This window comes from Corvus kubaryi, unplaced genomic scaffold, assembly GCF_017639235.1.
Source record: "Corvus kubaryi isolate FWS band 111438036 unplaced genomic scaffold, C.kubaryi_AGA036_p1.0 37398, whole genome shotgun sequence".
Taxonomy (NCBI): Eukaryota; Metazoa; Chordata; class Aves; order Passeriformes; family Corvidae; genus Corvus; species Corvus kubaryi.
Window position 1 is genome coordinate 16,349,497 of NW_024581137.1, and position 18,537 is coordinate 16,368,033.

At 43.8% G+C, this 18,537-nt stretch overlaps 2 protein-coding genes across 4 annotated transcripts in view; one reads left to right on the forward strand and one right to left on the reverse strand.

The window, feature by feature from the left end:
* Positions 1-8,050, forward strand: part of CAPN7 (calpain 7) — a 33,174-nt gene extending 25,124 nt beyond the window's left edge. For all 3 annotated transcript variants that reach the window (XM_042043893.1, XM_042043891.1, XM_042043892.1), the window contains 4 exons: positions 547-609; positions 3,040-3,170; positions 4,276-4,368; positions 4,449-8,050. In XM_042043893.1, the coding sequence (XP_041899827.1) occupies positions 547-609; positions 3,040-3,170; positions 4,276-4,368; positions 4,449-4,593 (432 nt within the window). In that variant the 3' untranslated portion in view covers positions 4,594-8,050. The remainder of the gene's footprint in view (positions 1-546; positions 610-3,039; positions 3,171-4,275; positions 4,369-4,448) is intronic.
* A 1,042-nt stretch (positions 8,051-9,092) lies between these two features.
* Positions 9,093-18,537, reverse strand: part of SH3BP5 (SH3 domain binding protein 5) — a 51,724-nt gene continuing 42,279 nt past the window's right edge. Inside the window, exons 6-9 of the mRNA XM_042043894.1 lie at positions 16,779-16,821; positions 14,653-14,872; positions 11,237-11,497; positions 9,093-10,550 (exon numbers count right to left, since the gene is read on the reverse strand). Coding sequence (XP_041899828.1) covers positions 10,369-10,550; positions 11,237-11,497; positions 14,653-14,872; positions 16,779-16,821 — 706 coding nt within the window. The 3' untranslated portion in view covers positions 9,093-10,368. The remainder of the gene's footprint in view (positions 10,551-11,236; positions 11,498-14,652; positions 14,873-16,778; positions 16,822-18,537) is intronic.

The following is an 18,537-nucleotide window of genomic DNA, read 5'->3' on the forward strand; positions in this document are numbered from 1 at the left end:
AAAATCAGCTGAAAAATACTCTTATTTCTTAGAATAAAAAAATATCTATGTACAGGCAGATCACTGGCTCTCTATATATCAAAAATAAATCTATTTTAGATCCTGGTTAAGATGTAAAGTTCTTTTGACTTCTCTAGGTCTTGACTTAGGATTTGGGTTTTTCTCTTAACTACCGAGTCACATTATGATCAATGCTAGATTTTTTTTTTTTTTTTCACTGAAAAAGAGTAAAATGCAGATTGTTTCCATTTTGCTTTTTTGTTGGGTTTTTTGGGAGGTTTTTTTTTGGTTTGTTTTTTTGGGCAGGTGTTTTTCTGTTTATTTGGTTTGGTATTTTTGTTAAGAAATTGAGTAGAACTAAGTCTTAGTCTCAGCACTATTCTGAATTTTGAGTTGGACACAGGGTCATCTGATGGGTAATATGGGCATACAGGGAACAAGTATCTAAAAATGTTGTGTAGGCAATTCTTCTTTTTTTTAATTTGTTGTGATTTCATTTAAAAAGTGCAAGATAATGTGTGACCTGCTGCTTCTTTTACAATGCAGGTGTATTCCTTGTGCAAGTTCACCTTTTCCAAGATTCCTACACCTTACACCATTTCTAAGCGGGTAAAGAAACATTTTCTTTTATGTGTGACTGGTTTGGCTTTTCCATATTTGAGATGTACAAGGTTTTTAAATATATGTTGATCCTAGTGCCCCACCTCTACCACAGAGAGTGTTGTTGCAGCTGTGCCATTGCAGATGTGCTGCAAAGCCTCTGTAGAACAGTCTGGCCTTTGGAACAACCCATACCCTAATAAATCATCACTGCGGAAATCAGATTGTGCTAGGAATGATGCAGAGTGAAAACCCCCCAGAAGCATTGCTCATTTCCCCTTGGGAGAATTGCATGATTTTCTTGGAAAAGCTCTTGGTATGATGGGACAAAATCAGCAACGCCAAACCAAAGGCACCAGTAGCAAGACCACAAGAAACAAACTTAGGATGGCAATATCACAACACAGTACTGTTCCTAAATTTTGCAAAGATACCTCAAGGGTCTGTAACCATTGGAATAAGCACTCCCATTGCCAAACAGGATCAAGGAAGTATATCCATTGTACATTTCCAGTAGAAATGCTCCCTGGGAGTACAAGAACAGGGGTGAGAGTGAAAAATTTGACTGAAATTAAGTCAGAAGCTCAGATAGTTTTGGGACCAGCTGCTGTTCATATTTCAGCTGTCAACATGAGCTGCAGTTACACCTAAAGCTGAAGTATAAATATAGCCAAGAACTCACAGGATAAAGTAACTTACATGTATTTTCATGTTTCAGCAGCTCTATCCTCAGGAAAGAGTAAGCCAGCAACTGTTAACTTTAGCTCTGTACCTACCATGCATACCCTGGGGAATCCTATTATAGTCAGAAGTCTTCTGTCCAAACAGTAACTTGTTAAGGAAGAGAAACAAAGGAGTTTGAGCCACAGTGGAACCGTCCATTTTCTAGGACGCTCGTGCCTGAAGCCAAGGATTGCATTACTTTGTGTGGTCAGGGGGACATGCTGGCTTGCAGCTTGGCTGTTGAGTTCAGACAGTGTTCCATACCAGCTGTTATTTCTGGAACAGTCCCTTGAAGCCTGTTCTAGAGAATGGTGAGTGAATAGAGAGATTCCTGGGAACATCGAGATAATTTGTTTGGTTCTTCCAGAAACCATTGTCCTATATAGCTATTAAAATCTGGGCTTACTTTGAGGAAGTGAAGAGGTCAAAAACACATTAAAGGTGAAAAGCCTATTTGAGGCTTTCTTGAGGAAGGACATCTGTTTTATGTTGTAATATGTTTGAAAAGAAAATTAAGTATGTAGAAAACTTCTGTTAATTATTTGAAGATGTCTGTCTAATATTCCAAAAAAATAAAAGGTATGTTCTATCTATCTAAGGCCAGTTCTGTCTTTAGGATTGAGTATAAAAAGTTAGTTGCCTGTATTTAATGCCTGTTTGGTGATTGCTTAGCAGTCATCACACTCAAAAGCAAGCAGAGAACTAAATCACAGTTTAGCAGTAAAACCAAGTTTTTTATAGATGTCCTATACTGGAGTCAAGTGGTCACCTCTGGAGCTCACCAAGCCCTAATGTGATTCCTGAAATTAAGTGCAGCAGAAGTGGAAAAGGGCTGGAAAGCTCAACAGCATACAGCAGTTTCAGATTCCTGGGTAGCAGCATGGTAGGGGAAGAAATCCCCCTTGCTTCCACACTTACCATGTCTGAGGGGTTTGGGCACTGAGTGAAGAAATTAAATCACAAGGGAAAATGCTGCCCCTTGCTGATTTGACAGAGACAGGAGGGAAGTAACAGGAGAGATGGATCTCAGCTATAAATCTGTGGGAATGCCTGGCATGCCTTACAAGTCTAACCTTTCAGTTTAATGACTAGCAGGAGGAACTTGGAAACAGATGGTCTGTTTCTCAAAGTCTGAGCAGCATTTTTCCTCTTGTGTGTCTTTGTCCTTGCAGGATTTGTCCTTACTGTTATCTTGTCGCTGCAGTGCTGGTTCTCAGAGTGCAGAGAGGTGATGGACAGGGCTGGAGGCAGAGATCTTTAAAAGTAAAGGATACAACACTATTAGTATTGTACTGCCTGCATCACTGCTGTTCCTCATTTAACCCAATGGAGGAGTGTCTGAGGAAGAAAAACTAACCTGTGTAGTCTAGTATGTGTGGGATAGATGGGAAAGTGGGTCTTTTGTTAGCTCAGTTTGTCATAGTCAGAAAAAGTCTCTCCTTGCTTGTTTAATGTAAGCTGGAAAAATACAGTACACGTCTAAGGAATGTAAGGCTTTGATCAAGGGGATAGGGAACTGCACAAGACTTAGTGAATGCACAACACAATCTTTCACTTCACTTTAAAAATTAGGAGAGGTCACTAAAGTAACCTGTAAAGTGAGAGGACCCTCTAGTCTTGTTTGTGTATATATATATGTATATATATATATGTATATATATATATAAGCAATACAAATCCTTAGGATTTGTTTTCTGTGCTTTTGACTTCTTTCAGGTTAATGGACAGTGGAAAGGTCACAGTGCTGGAGGATGTGGAAACTTCAGAGACACCTACAAAAACAACCCCATCTATCAATTCCAGCTAGACAAGAATGGACCACTGCTAATTGAACTACGGGGCCCAAGGTTTGTAGAGAGTACTTGTCCATCAATACAGTGAAGGCATTGCATGCCAAAGATGAAGCTTTGTCAGTATCCCTTTGGGGAGGGTGGGAAGCTCATGGAAAATCCAGAGGACAAGGTGTTGACTCAGATTTAGTACTATTTATGTTTCTATCTTTACCATCAATAGTGTTTTAATCCTACACATTAACTACTGTGGGAAATCCTTGACCTATAAGGAAAGCAGTTGCCTTCCTTTCTCTTTAGTTTTGGGTCTGAGCAGAGCTATGGAAGAAGGTATAAAGGACTTTGCTTCTTAAACCTAATTATGATCATAATTCCTTTTATTTTGTAGTAGAGCTAATATGCAGGATGCTAAACCCTTACAGGCTCTGAGTCTGAAAGTGCATTTACTCTGCCACTAGCAGGCCAGGAGAAGTGCTGGATGTCAATGTCCTATAAAGTAGACTTACGCAGGCCAAATTCCTTTGACTCAATTAATGATTACCTCAAAATACCAGTATCCAGCACTTCTGAATAGCAACATCTCCTGATCTGCAGTCAAGTGTTTATCCTTTGCAAAGCTATTTGCCCTTTGCAAAGTGGGCTCCACAAAATGGCAGAACTTTTCTATCTCTCCTCCCCTCTTTGAGGACACTCCTCATGAAATGAAGGCAGAGGTGTGGATGTATAGTTCCATGAATTGAGCAGTTTTTTGTATGCATTTTTTTCTGCACTTGCACATCATATTTGAGTAGTTTGAATGACAGGGGCAGTGGTGCTGGTCACATGCATTAACAGGAGCAGACAAAGTGTCCCAAGTTGTATTGCAACATGAGAAATTCTGCTGAGATCACTGACACTGAGTCCTCTGACAGCAATCAGATCACACCCCAGGATCTGTCCCATGTGGCACGAGTGTGTCACAAGCTTAACTACTTGAATTCTGCTTGAGTGCACAGGCAGGCTTCTAGCAGGCATTTTCCCTACAGTCTAGTTTAACCTGAATTGAGTTCTGTCTTCTTCCAGATGTCTTTCAGTTATACTGTATAGTTTTTAATAACTAGCCCTCTTGCTGGTAATCCTGATGACCCAAATATCTAAAGCAAGTCTGTCATGTCACTTGCAGGCAGTACAGCGTTGGTTTTGAACTTGTCACCGTCTCAACAGTGGGAGATCCTGGTTCCTATGGCTTTCAGAAAAAAAGCAGTGGTGACTACAGGTAACACGTAATGAAGTCTGTAGAGAGGTTTGAAACACACTTCAGATCCCATTTCTAACAGGTAGTTTTCTTTGCCATAGGTGTGGATTTTGCTACTTGGAGGTGGAGAACACATTTGCTGGAGTTTACAACATTATCCCCACCACATTCCTGCCTCAACAAGAGGGCCCTTTTTTCTTAGATTTTAACAGTACTACTCCTCTTAAGGTGTCACAGCTGCAGTGAGGAGACAGAACTGTCCAGTGCTGTTAAAAGAGATGGTTTTGATCTGTCCAACAGCCTGAGAACAGGTGAGGAACCCTTACTACACATGCACAAAAGAAAATTACATCCTGAGTTATAGCCAAAAGCATGGAATCACAGATTGCCAGTTAATTGTGGCAGGGAGTTAGTTATAGGTTTGCTGCTATGGTCCAGGAGTGAGCACTGTTCAACAGGCTTGGGAATAGGCTAAAATGCATATATTCAAATGAACCAGCAGAACTCAATTTATTGCAGTTTTTCCATACTTTGAATCAAAGTCTAGTGCATTACAAGAAAAAATAACATTGAAATTCCCTCCTCCCAACATACAGGGTATATGGGCTAAAGATTCTATTCTTAAAGTAAACATGTAAGAAAAAAATATTCTTGTGTATTCTCCTTATTCAGTCTCAGGACCAAATAGCTTTTACTACATATTTGTGCTGCTATCTAAAATGTTTTCAGCACTGAACTGGTTCTCACACCTAAACATAAATGTACTACTGCTGAGCCGGTAGTATTCCACGTGTCAGCTTACCTGCAATATGTACCTAGGACTAAAGGAAAAGGAAGGTTCCAGCTTTAGCTGCTTCTGAAAGCAGAGCAATGGCTTTGCTCATGTTACATGTACTTTGAGAGCTGTTGCTTCATATCTGTATGACTTTAGTACGTAATACAGCATGAGGTTCTATGGCTTTCTTCCTGCCAGCTGCCAGACCTAGGCTGAGCCCAAGGAGCAGGAAGGACAGGAGGTTATCCAGCAGTAGTGTCCAGGCAGTGCAGCACAGTTCCTTGAGTAGCTATGAAAGGTTTTCATCTAAACATCCCCTGCAAGATTCTCTGTATCTACTGAGAGTGGTCTCAGTTGCTGGTGCAGGGAGATGGGGAACTGCCCACCATCAGCAACTCAGCAAAGAAATGTTTTATTTTCATCACTTTTATAAGTATGTATCCGGTAGGGAATGATCATTTAAACCTCTCCCCCAATACACCACAGCTGCAAGGAATGCACTTGCTGATTCCATTATACAAGACATCTTTGAAAAGATACTCTTTTCCTTGTAAGTTGAAGCCAGTGAATGAATGAGCACAGGGCCAGTGTCATCAATAGAAGCAGGGTCAGAGTTCTTAAAAAAACAGTGGAGGTGGGATTAATGCAGAACAAGGTTTTTTTAAGAAGCCTCTCTTATGTGCTCTTCCTCTAGATCTACATACATTGTATCTGAGGAGGATTCAAGATAAGAAGTTTTTATTTAATGCCAATTGCTTCACAGATCCTGAAATTGATTAAATTTTGTGATTTTTACAAAATTTACAATATTTGACAGTTGGGGGAGAGAGTATTTTTAAAACAGCCTTGGGAATTTTGCTGCCATTCAACCTGGTTTGGCAGTTTTCCAAGGAAAAAGGTAGCATTTAAGTCTTGCTTTTCAGCACAGGTGTCACTTGGCCATTGGGAAACTGAGCACACATTCTACAGGAGCACCAGAAATAGCTGTGGGCTAAAATTATTCCCACAGAAGTCTGCTATTAGTCCTCTCCAGAAAGTCCAAGAACCTTTTGTTTCATTTCCTTCATCAGACAGCTGCATAACAAGTGTCTAGCGCTGAAAGGGCAGCGATAGCTCATGCCTTTGAAAACACATGCCTTGTTGACTGCAGTTCTCTCAGAGACCATCTGGGCTAGGGAATTTGTGACAAGTTTGTCACAGAGTGACTTACCTTCTTATGCAGAGAAGTTTCTGATGATTATTGCAATAAAGCAGTAGAGGGAACAGCATGGGCACAAGCTGAGAAAAACAACAGATTAGGTTCTTTGTGATTATGCTTGGCTTTTGGAGTATGTGCCAAGGACTGCTTCACCCCTACAAAATAAAAACTTCATTCAACTCCCATTTTCCCTACAAGTTTGTGTTAAGTTTTTATTTGAGGCTAAACCAGAGTAGCAGTGGAGTCCTCCATGTACCTTATCACCTCTAAAGTCAGAGGCAGTGAGGAAGTCTCAGTAACTGAGTTCTCTTTTTGGCAGTACAAAAGGCAGATGCCGGAAGTGCCAGCTTTCAGCACCAAGTTCTTGCACATTCTCTGCTGTTTGAGATCAAGCTGGTAGACTTGCCTACAGGAAAATCTGTTGTTGTTCTTCAGTAGTTCGTTTCTACTCGGCAGGAAGGAGTTTTCCTTTCTTTTTCTCCCTGAGCACAAGTTAGTGCCAAAGCTTATGCTGCATGAAATGAGCATAGGGCTCAGCTTCTGTACTGTGCTGAACTTAAACTGAACTGAACTAAAAGTAAGAAATGTACTCACGTTCCTAGTGCAGGCAAAGGCACTAAGGACAAAGGATCCTGTCCCCACCAAGATACACCAATATTTCTTACACATTCAAAACAGTCAGTGGATTTGGCTTATCCCCATTGATGCACAGGACTTATGCTGTCAGTCTTGCATATATAAAACAAATTCTATTCAAATATTGCACCTGCATAGGCTACTAGAATGCCATCACTGTGCAGTTCCCTTCAGATATAGGTGTGAACACTCAGGTGGAGTATATAAGAGGTACTACAAAATATCCATATAAATTGTAGTCTACAGATTCTGGTTATGGCAAATTACTTTTACAACAAAGTTTTCTTGCATTTTTTTCTTAAGAAGAAATGTTGATATAAGCATTTATGATTTGCTTTAATATTGTCTGTCAAATATATACTTCTATATTTTTTCCACAAATAAATCTGGAAAAATTATTGCAAAGGGAACTGATCCTTAGATTTTAACATGACCTCAGGCGCCTAAGTTAAGCTTTTCTTTGTAGTGTTCAGCATTTTTTGAGCCATATGACAGAGTTTGTTCTGTTTGGAAGACACAGGTTAGCCCTTGATTGACCCGATCCCTCAGTTCTCAAAGATTCAGTGAGATGTAGTACCGTGGCTGAATGGTATCAACAGTTTCCATCCCAGCCGCCCCAGACTCTGAGTTCAGTCCTCATCTCCTGCTGCAAGCTTCATGTAACTATTTTGTACAGTAATTATGCACTTAACCATACAATCTCTGCAGCCTTTGACAGCCACCTATTTAGAATTAGGTTTGTGTACATATAGTAGAGGTTTTCATCGCTTCATCTTAAAAGGACACTGAAATTGTTTGATAATACCAAAGAGAAGTAGAACTCCTAGGTTAACACTTGCTTTATACATTCTCATGTCAGGGCAGCTGAAGCAATCATGTATACTTTGATACACCAGAGGCTTATTTTTATACCCATGAAGGCAGCTACCATCATGTTACACTTCAGAATCCATGAAGAGCTTAAGTAAAAAGTAACTGGAGAAAGCTTGTTCATTTGCTTGTACTCCACAGCAATGTATGTTCATTTAAGTCTGTCATATTTATAATTACAGCTTTTATGAATTTTAAAATAAAATGAGTTTTCCATTAACTTATTAGACACACAGTTCTGCCTGTTTCCTTGCACATTTGAAGGGCGGTTTACCTTCCAAGTCTGGGGCTCACCAAAGGAGGAAGGCTGCAGCATGATCTTTCAGCAACTCTTGCAGAAGGGTGGAATAAAAGGAAGGGCAGAGGGGGTTCAAGGCCCTTTCAAACTTCCAGATCAATGGTTTTATCCCAATCAGGACATATGCAAGGCAGCACACACACAACATTAATTCATTGTGCCCAAGTGTGGGAAGTTTGGGTTTCCAGACGGAACAGGCAAGATGAGAAGAAATTCAATAGGAAGAGAGGTTAAAAAAAAAAAAATCACCACCAAAACAACCATTCAAAGAACCCAGGAAAATGTAACAGGTGTTGACTGGGAGGTCTGCAAAAGTGAGATTCAACCACAAAGACTGCTGCTAGTTTTTGTAACTGAATGCAGCACAGACAACAGCTCAACTATTAAAGTTTAAGTAAAAACGCTTAATACAATGTGGCACTTCTGTACTGCTTTTCATATTTAATACTGTCTATCCCAGCTTTTCCCCAAGTGATGATCACATCAGAAAATGGAACCAGAGATTTCTTTCCTAAGCATTTTCTGGGCGTGGGAACTGCTGGCAGTGAAATATTTCAGCCTTAAGGTCTTCAGAAGATGTAAACATACAAATGTCTAACACAGTTACAGCTTAACAGCTATAATGTGATGAATCTATTTTATGAAAACAGGATTCTTTGCCTGCAATTCTGCATGGCTTTACAGCCAATTTCAGCAGAGGTACAGAGGTCTAATGTAACAGAATACCTTCCTCCTCCTGCACACTAAGGGAGTTTTGGAGAACCTGGCTAAAGCTCTCATCTTGTGGCACAGTTCAGAATAAAAAGTGAACCATGTATGCAGGGATTTGGGAAGCTGGAAAGAGGCACCAGTTGCCCACATACCACAGTGGATTCTAACACCAATGTGACCCCAGCCTGCAGTCTTCAGCTGGAAGTGGATATTTGGAGACTAAACTTGAGATAAACTTCACTTACACAGACTCAGAATGTGGAAAACAAAACTGTTTACTGTAGTGTGAAGAATTTTACATTAACTTTGAGAATAGATACACAAGCTGTGGCAGGGATGAAATACAACAGGACTGCAAAAACATAGAATAGAAAATACTTTGGGCAATACTAAAATTCCCATCAAATTAACAATATAAACTGACGTTTTAGATAAAATGGTGCTTTCAGAAATGTTTAGTCACCAAAACTGAAGAGTCCTAGAATTTTTACTACCACTTATTAGCATAATTATCAGACACTACTACTGCCTAACAGCTGCTGGCAAAACATGCCCCGTGCCCTTTCTAGTTTTATTGAACACTTTGTCTAGGGCATACTAAAATCCCAAGTCCCTTTAACAGTTATAAACCCCCACACAGTACAACCTACAGAGAAGCTTAAGAACACATTGTCAATCTACACTGGCAATTCCTTTTCTTCATGCACATTTCAAGGGCAAACCCCTTATCATAATCGTCCTGAAAACATCTATGACTCCCATTTTTGAGGAAAAAAACCCAACCAAAACAAGTAACACTTAAAGTGCTGAAAAATAATACTTCACTTCTCAGGGGAGCGGAAGGGCAAGGGGTGAATCAACTCTTTTTGGTCACTGGAATCAGCTGCAGAGTCCAAGCCAGACTCAGGAAGGTGTCTAGAAAGGGCCTCCCACTGCTGGGCATTACCATTCCCTTCCTGTCATCCGTCTGTTTTATAGGCTTTTAGAGGCATGACTCATTTTATCCTTTCTGTGAGCACCAAGGGAAGAGTGAAGGCTTTCAGATCCCACACATGCAACAGTCTTCCTGTATACAAAATATTTCTACGGTTTCAGCATAATACAGACAAATACAGATGTTTAAAGATTATGCCACTTGTACTCAAGAGATCAGTTGTATCTAAACAGCATTTCATTCTACAAAACCGAAGCCAGACCGCTCTCTGCAAATGTCTGGCTTGAATTTCAGACCCCCAACTGGCATGAATTTACACGGGAACATTACTAGTTATTGCTTCAGCCAGGCTGCTACAAAACAAAGTCTGTGAAATATGAGCACAGCTTAAACATTTGATAACTCGTCCGGCCTACGAAGGATTTACTGAATAAAAACTTCAGCCTCCACATCAATTAAACTTCTTAGTGCATTTGTAAATTCTCAAAGTAAACGCTTAAGATTTGGCATATATTATTGGCACAACGTTCTTCAAACACTTAGAAGTTCATGTATAAATATTTAGACTCCCATTAATCAGGACGGGGCACGAGAAGGACTCAGCCAATCTGGGCAGCTTTCCTGCCCGCGCATATTCCCTCTTTGATTTTCATGCACTGAAGGGAGAGCTGCTTCATTCGGTTATCCAGAGCCAGCCCTTCAGTGGAGCTGCTCCTGGTGCTGCTCCTATTCTTGTTCACTCTGTCGCTTGTCTTGTTCTCAGCCCCTTCTGCCCTATCCCCTGCAAAGAAAGGATTAAACTGGATGTTAAACCCGGATTTCATTCTACAAGTTAAGCTTCAAGCAGGTGCCTCTGCAGCTTCCTTTGCCAAAGCACAGAAATCACAGGAGCAGGAGCAAGATGCTTTAACAAAACCAAGTTGGCCTTCCAAGCTGTGATTGTCTTGTGCATTGCATCAGCAAATCAGTGAGAACAGCCTTAGCATGGAGCAGACAAGGGCAGTGGTAATCCTCTAGGCTGAGTTAGTCAGCCAGGGCTGGCAGAGCCTGCAAGAAGCTCCTTCTGGCATGTTATTTTTTGTGGGGATTTTGGTTTTTTTTCCCCCCTGGAAAGCAAGTTTTTCAAAAAGCAGGACAGTAATTTAAATAAATAAACTCAGATTTTCCTCCAAATAAATGTACCATGAGAATCCCACTGATCACTTATTTTTCATGAAAAGTCTCAAACTAAGACAGAACTGGGGAACGTTCCCAGCCAGGAGAACAATACTTAATACATTACAGACATTGTTGTTAACTTTGAGACACAGGGCCTTCCACAATGGCCTTCCACAATTGCCTTCCCCAAAGAAGTGGCCAACAGGTCAGAGCATTCCCTGGCATATGCCTAGGGGATCTGGGAAGGTTTTCCTGCTCTCTTTATGAAGCTGAAAAACACTGGCCCAGAGCGAATCCAGCTGTGCATACCTCTCTCAGCTTCACATTCCGGGGAGGAGGCCCCACTGCATTCGCTCCGGGGGCCGAGGACAGGGAAGATTATCCCAAACTCAGAGAGGGAGACAGGGCTGGGCAGATCCAGGCTTCCAGGTCGTGTTGCAGGAGGAAACTGAGTTGGCACGTCACAGGGACTCGTAGGACCGGAGCTGAAGCTGGACACTGACTGAGTTTCTGAATCTTCTTCAGACACAAAGCTGCTGCCATTATCATCCTCAAACACCTCTGAAGCCACTGCAATGTTCAAAGAACATTCCAGTTAGTAATTCAACCCCCCTCTCCTGCACCTTCCCAGGCAAAGGCAGTTTTTCAGGTTTGCATCTTCCATACACAGACACACTGCTATCCCATGGGCTGCCCACTCTGGTTTTCTGCCCCCTGTGCAAAGCCTTAGCCTGGTTCTGCCCTGAGGAGCAGCACAGCTGCCGGCCAGGCCATGCAAGGGCTGCTCTGCAGCAGCTACTGCTCCTCATGCCAAGAAGCTCTTGGATTTTTACTAGCCCTGCTGGCCTTGTTCACTCATGGTCTTCAGAAGACAACTTAGGTTACAGCCCCAATTCCCTGTGTCTGCCTCCCCCAGCACTACCTTGATCCCAGCACAGCCTCCTGGTTACTTAAGGAGCTAATTAGAAAGACATAGGTCCCAAGATCCCTTTTTGAATGAAGATCACCAAGCAACACCAAATTTAAAAAAAACCCCAACATGTATTCTTTTCCCTGCTTGTGTTTGCTCAGATCTGAATTTTAATTAAAGCAAACCTGCTCTAAACTGTCTGTCTAGATTAAGCTGCAGGGTCCTTATGAACAACCAGAGGAGAAACCCATTAAAGGCTTCATTTTGTGCAACACAAGGGTGTAGATTTTGCTGAAATTCAACACACTTCAGAGGCACATTGCAGGCTGGGGACCAAAGACTTCTGCACACAAGCAGTCCCACTGGGATCAGAAGGTTCTCTAAACGCATCAGCCTCTACACCACACAAGTGTGTGATGGAATCACACTGTCCTGAAGAAGTCCAAGACACAGCAAGACATCCACAGTGACCTGAGGTTATCTTCAATTCCTCCTCCTTGCAATTCCTGTCATTGTTAGCGAGGCTCAGAATTGCCTTGGAAGAGCAGCAGGAACAAAGCAGCAGCATTAAAAAAATGGCTCAAAGGAGAAGCTTCAAAGAAGTTCTTCTGTCACCTTGGCAGCCTGGGGCTCACAGGTACCACCTGGACACAAAGGTGCCAACAGAGGCAGCTACTGACATGATTATGGAAGAGATGTTCAGCCTCCTTCTGCTGGACTTCCAGATTGCAGAACTGCACTTACACGTTGCAAAACTGACCTAAAAGGCTTCAAACATAAAATGGATAACATTCCTGAGCCCCCTCCAGGGCACTTCATGCTCAGAGACAGCTTTTCTTGTGGTTTGGGTTTTGTTGTTTTGTTTTTAATGAAATCAAATCCAAGACTGCAGCAGGGCCTTTCTTCTCGCTGCATTTCATCAATATATGGTGAGCAGTACAGGTAACTTTGCAGGGGGCGAAAGCAATAAAAGGTTTGGCAAAAAAGATGTTTCCAATTAGAGTCCTCTGCTTGGCAAGAAGCACTGACATCAGGCAGTCTACAAGCAGCACAGTTTAAGCTGCAGCTTCCTTTTCACCATCTAAATTCACCATAATGCACAGGAGCATCTGCAAGGGCCAAGAAACTCTTGCTGATGACGAGGTGTTTTATCCAACTCCGGCAGACAGAAATCAAGATACAAAAGGACCTTGGTGGAAACCTCCCCCCATGTTACAATGAGAGTTTAATCCAAGCTATTTTAGCTATTAAGTCTGGCAGGCTGCTAGTCTTGCCTTGTCATAACCCAGTTCTGTGATGGCACCAGACACAAGCTGATGTCTTTCCACCCTTGTCAGACTGGGCAATTCAAAGAGAGGGATGAGCCCACACTGCTGGTCCTTGTCTGCAGCCTCAGCAGCAGCCAGGGGAGCCAGCAACTAATATTAATTAGTATTAACTTTCCTGGCTCTTTCTGCCCCTATATCCCAGGCCCCTGAACTCCTTCAGCACAAGATACCCTCAAAGTCAGTTATATCTAAGGCTTTCAGGAGGCCTTCTGCCTGAGGAGGGGGACTTGTGGGCATGCAAAAGAGGCAATTACTGCCTAGCTCAGAAAGGATCAACCTCAGGAATTCAGGGTGGCAGAAGATAAGCAGCCACACCAAAAGCTGGCTGCATCAGCTGTCCAGACACAGCACTCGCTGCTGCAACTCAGGTCCCAACTGCACAGTACTGAGTGAGAGAGCACCAACACATCGTGCAGGAACTCCTGCCACTGCAGAGGGTGGAAGCCAGCCCAGGGCTCCTTCCCAGCTCCCACGCCTCACACAAGGCTGTACCACGGAGCTACAAGGCCTCAGTGCCAGTACACACTGGTGTCTATGTGGAAATTGCATGTTCTGCCTTTGGGCACCAGGGCTGTGCAATCGTGAACTCCTGCAATCCTGACCTAGACTTTTCCCTGCAAAAATGAAGCTGAAATACAAATTAAACTGGAATTTTTGGGACTGGGCAGCAAGAAGACTTTCTGCATCAAGAAGGGGAAAAAGTGTCCAGGAAGGAGGCAAAAGTAGGCCACATACAATGCCCATCTATCCACTTTCACCCACAGCCAGGACAAATGCAAACTCGCCATGTAACAGGCCTTGCAACACAAGGTCCCCACGGGCCCCCAGAAAGCAGAGGTTCCCTTGCTTGCTTGGAGGTTGTTGCTGTCACCAATATCTCCTACAGAGCCCCTCAGCACACTGCACCAGCATATTGTTGCTTCTTCACTTCCTTGTTCACAGCACACATGCTCTGCTGAAATCACATCTTGGCAAAAGACTCTGCAGCACCAAGGAGCTTATCCTTACACGCTTCCATGTGAGCATCACACCTTTCTGTACTACTGTAGCCACAACTTGAGTTCCCTCTGCCACAGGCCAAGCACTGGAAGACAACACTTGATCCAAAAAGTCTGGTCCCAGGCTGGCTGAATGATCTGCAACAGCCTGCGACCACTCCAGGCAAGTCACTGCCAGCAGCAGCACTGGCTTAAAATTAGACACATGCTTTGAAGTGCATTAATTTCGCTCCTTACAGCACTGTACAAAAAACTACAGAGATGTTAAGGGAATGGCTGATGCACTTTAACTCATTACCCTTTCCCTTGAAAATTGGCTATTAAAGAATGTAATCAACTCCTGCAATAACAAGAAGCGTCATAACTTAGCCACAGTCTCACAGCAGCCAGCAAATTTCAAAACTGCAGAATACACAGAGCAACCCTAACGTCAGCATTCCTTACAATGCCCACGGGATATTCCCAAGCACAACAGTGCTCTGTACTCACTGGAGACGGTGTCTGACTCCGGTTTACTCGCTGACAGGTCTTCCACAGAGGTATTGCTCCCCTCGGCACCCACGCCACATCCTCGGGGCCCCATGGCAGTGGACCTTCTCCTCTCATGAATCTCATCTGAGATCATCTCCAGATTTTTCAAGGCAGTCTTATACTCTCCCTTTGCCAGGGCCAGTTTGGCCTGCAGGTCATCCACTGTTTTCTTCAGTTGCTAACAAGGGAGACAGGTATTAGATGGACTTTCACTACAAACAAGGCACAGCACACAGTTCCCTGTTATGTGTCCAGGTGCCCTGGCTCTGGACAGGCAAGCACAAACCAGGGCTGGTATCTGGGGGATGGCAGAGTTCAGAATTCAGAAGCACCCTGGCACAAGCAGTGGCACTTGTGAAGGAGACAAGAGCAAGGCCAACCACAGGAGCCAGGGACTGGGACTGCCTCTGGAGTGTGGTCACGGCCCCTGGCTGAGCACAGAGCAGAGGCCCTGTTAACATGTGAACATGCAGGATCTCTCCTTAACAGGAATGCACTCTCAACTATGTCACTGCTTACCCCAGAACCACCCCAAGGTCTGCAGGGCACAGCAGGGCTGGGGATAACCCCTGAGGCGGCTAAGCCCCACTCTGCTGAGCACCGAACCCATCACTTCTGCTCACCAGATCTGCAGAGCAGACAGCAGCAAACCTCAAACCCTGACAGCTGTAATAGAGCAGTTCCTGTGTTCCCAGGCACAAACACCACCCTACAGCAAGGGCAAAAGTGTTGTACATCTTATTTCCCAAAGGGGAAACACTGATTGTGTGTCTGTGGCTGTCTCAATGCTGGTTTTTAATGTGCATTAAAAGCAATCTGTGCTGTCTTTTTCCATACAGTTTACACAATCACCTTGCTTCAGGAAGGCACTGAGCAGCTGCCATGGAGAAGCAACAGGCTCACAAACAGTAGGCCTTTGCCCATGGAAAAAAGGGAATTTCTCAAAAGATGCTTCTAGGCAGATGGGATTATTGGGCTGGCATCCAGCCCAGGGCAGGCAAGGGTTCCGCCTGAGGGAGCAGCAGCTGCAGGCAGGCAAGGCAGAGTAGGAGAGGGCACCCAAGCCTGTATCCTGGCAAGGAAAAAGGTGCACACCAGACTCTCTGAGGCTTACAAAATGCTGCTGAATCTCAGGCAGCCCAGGGAAGGACTCTCAAAACTGTTGTGGGATGTGCCTTGTACCCCAGACAAGGAATGGAAATACTTTTCTAGCTAGGCTCCTACCGACCCAGCGCCCCACTGGAGCCTTCCTGCACCCATGGCCAGCAGTCCAAGGCAATGTGCTCCATGTAAACCCTGAGCACATCCCACACAACAACAGTACCGGCCACCACCCTGCAACTCCGAGAAGCCAGGCTCCTGGTTTTGGGGGCCACATGCAGCAAAAGTCACTCAGGTAGAGAGTGATTCTTGCATTTGAATTTGTAGGGCTACTCTGCCCTCACAGCTCCAAGACTGGCTGTAATAGCAGCGATTACCATCCCACACAGAACTGCCATGCCCACCTCAGGGCCACTGTGCCCTGCAAGGCATTTGCTATGCCCAAGCACTGGCCAGTCATCATTGCACCACACAGAATGCAGCACAGAGATGCCAAAAAGCCCTGGAAGCCTACCCAGCCAAATCCCAAATCCCTCTTATGCCAAACCCCAAATCAGAAATTCACATCTGTGTGATGTTTGAGCACTGCAAGCAGGTTACTTATTCTGTTAATTGATCCAACCAGTGAACATAAAAGAGCACCCCAAGCACAGCTAAACAGTCTGAAGCACAAAATACAGGGGGGAAAAAAAAATGAAACCCACAACAAACAAATAAATCCCAGATACATTAAACTACAAGAAGCAAAGATAGTCAAACTGTACTCTTTTGGTTCTGACAGAGTTCAAACACTCATATTTCACACAAGGAAACAAAGACTCTCTTAGTCTTTTATCTTTAAAATGTGCTTAGCAAATTGCTCAAGAGGTTTTGAATTGGCTTTGTATAGAAACACAACGCAGTTGTCAGAGCACTTTAGATGCAATTTCAATATTTACTGTAAGCAGTAAAGAGTTTCAGATGGATCTGAATTACATACTTACCTCTAGTTGGACATAGTACTTCGCCTTGAGTTCAAAATAAGGTCTGTGGAAAAACAAAGAACAGTTGTTTACAATCACTGGGACTGAATGCAGTGTACTGGCGTGGGAGTTGCTCTCTTTGTAGCATTAACACAGCTATTTTGTGTACCACTGCAATCCCAAGAGACCACTATTCAGATGATGGAACACCTACACATGTTCTCAGTGTCTCTTACTCTCTAATGCATCTATTTCTCAGGGGTCTTTTGACCTAAATACAGATTGCAAAATTCCAGTTTTTGGAGTTGACAGCATAATTCCTCCAGGCCTAGATTCTGCAAGATATTTAAATGTAACATCCAGCTTCAGGCACAGGCATCCTCTCTCTACTCAGCTGATTTCTGAGCCCACAGCATATGTAAATTCCCACAGAGGGTGAACCTGCTCCGTGTTCAGGTGTGGGGGGTAGAAGGGCAGTTCTTGGGTTTTTCAGTGAAGGGTGTGAAGGGAGCTCAGAGCACCACATACAAGGGCACAACATTTCCCAACAGTGGCCACCAGGCACTTCCCTAAACTTGCTTATAAGGTTGCAAGAGGACAGGGGTATAAGAGGTGCAGTATGAAGCCTTGAAACCACTTTCCATGCTCAAAGTTTTGAACCCCACAAGCCAGTATCATCTGATACAACACTGAGCAGGACTAAAAAAAGAAAAGCTCTGTTATTTCAGCAGGGCTCACTACCCTTCTCCCCTCTCAGAAGCTCTCCTGGAAAGTAGGGGAGAGATAAACAATTGGATATGGTTTTACATGAAATAGAATGTGAACTACCCTTGTTGTGTTTCTACCCTGACAGCAAGGCTCTTCTGAGCTGTAAGCCCTACTGCAGCTGCATTTGGGACTTCAGGAGTGTGAAGCTGTGGCTTTCTGATCCTATATTCTTTGAAGGGTTGAAATCACTACACAGTCACACACAAAATAACTGAGTTGTGTTTCCATTAGAGTAGGTAATTTCCAGCTCTGATATTCTTAAGCACCTTCCCACCATCATCAGGAGCGCACAGCCAAGTCTCCATGCTTCCAGGGACAAGATCCAGCGAAAATGCACCTCTGCCTTCCCTTACTGGGACATAACCCTGCCCAAGGCTACACAGATGCACCTGCCAGGCAGGATAAAACACTGCAGTGGAGAATTTGGATTCAACAGATAAAGGACTCCTACAGCCATACCCCAAAGCAATGGGAGCACACAGATAGTGACAGAATGGTGTTGCAGGGAAACATGCACAGGGAAAGCATTGAAACCCACTCACCTCAAATGACCCGATTCTCAACCTTCCTTACCCTGGTGCCAGCTGGGAGGGAACAACCAGGCTTGAGTCCTAACCTCCCACCAGCTTCCACAAGCCTTGGGAAAAGTCCCCTCTCTATCAGCAACAAGCACATGTGTGTTTGCATGGTGTGAAAAAACAACACATAAATGCATATGTGTGTATACACAAAGACCTACACGTGCACATACAGGCAGGAACGCTTACGTGCAACAGGTAAGAAAAACCCCACCTCAGCCACCAAAAGGAGACCAAGAGCCTCACACATAAACACTCCTGCTCACTGATGGCTCACACACAGCTGGGCACCTGATGCCAGCAGGAACCAGGGCACTGGCAGGGGAGGAACTCCCATGTCCTGGGGTCACTTCATTCCCTCACATCCGTGGCCCTGTAGCCACTGAGGGCTGGTCTGTAACTCAGCAGGGCAGGAGACTCGCCCACAGATGCAA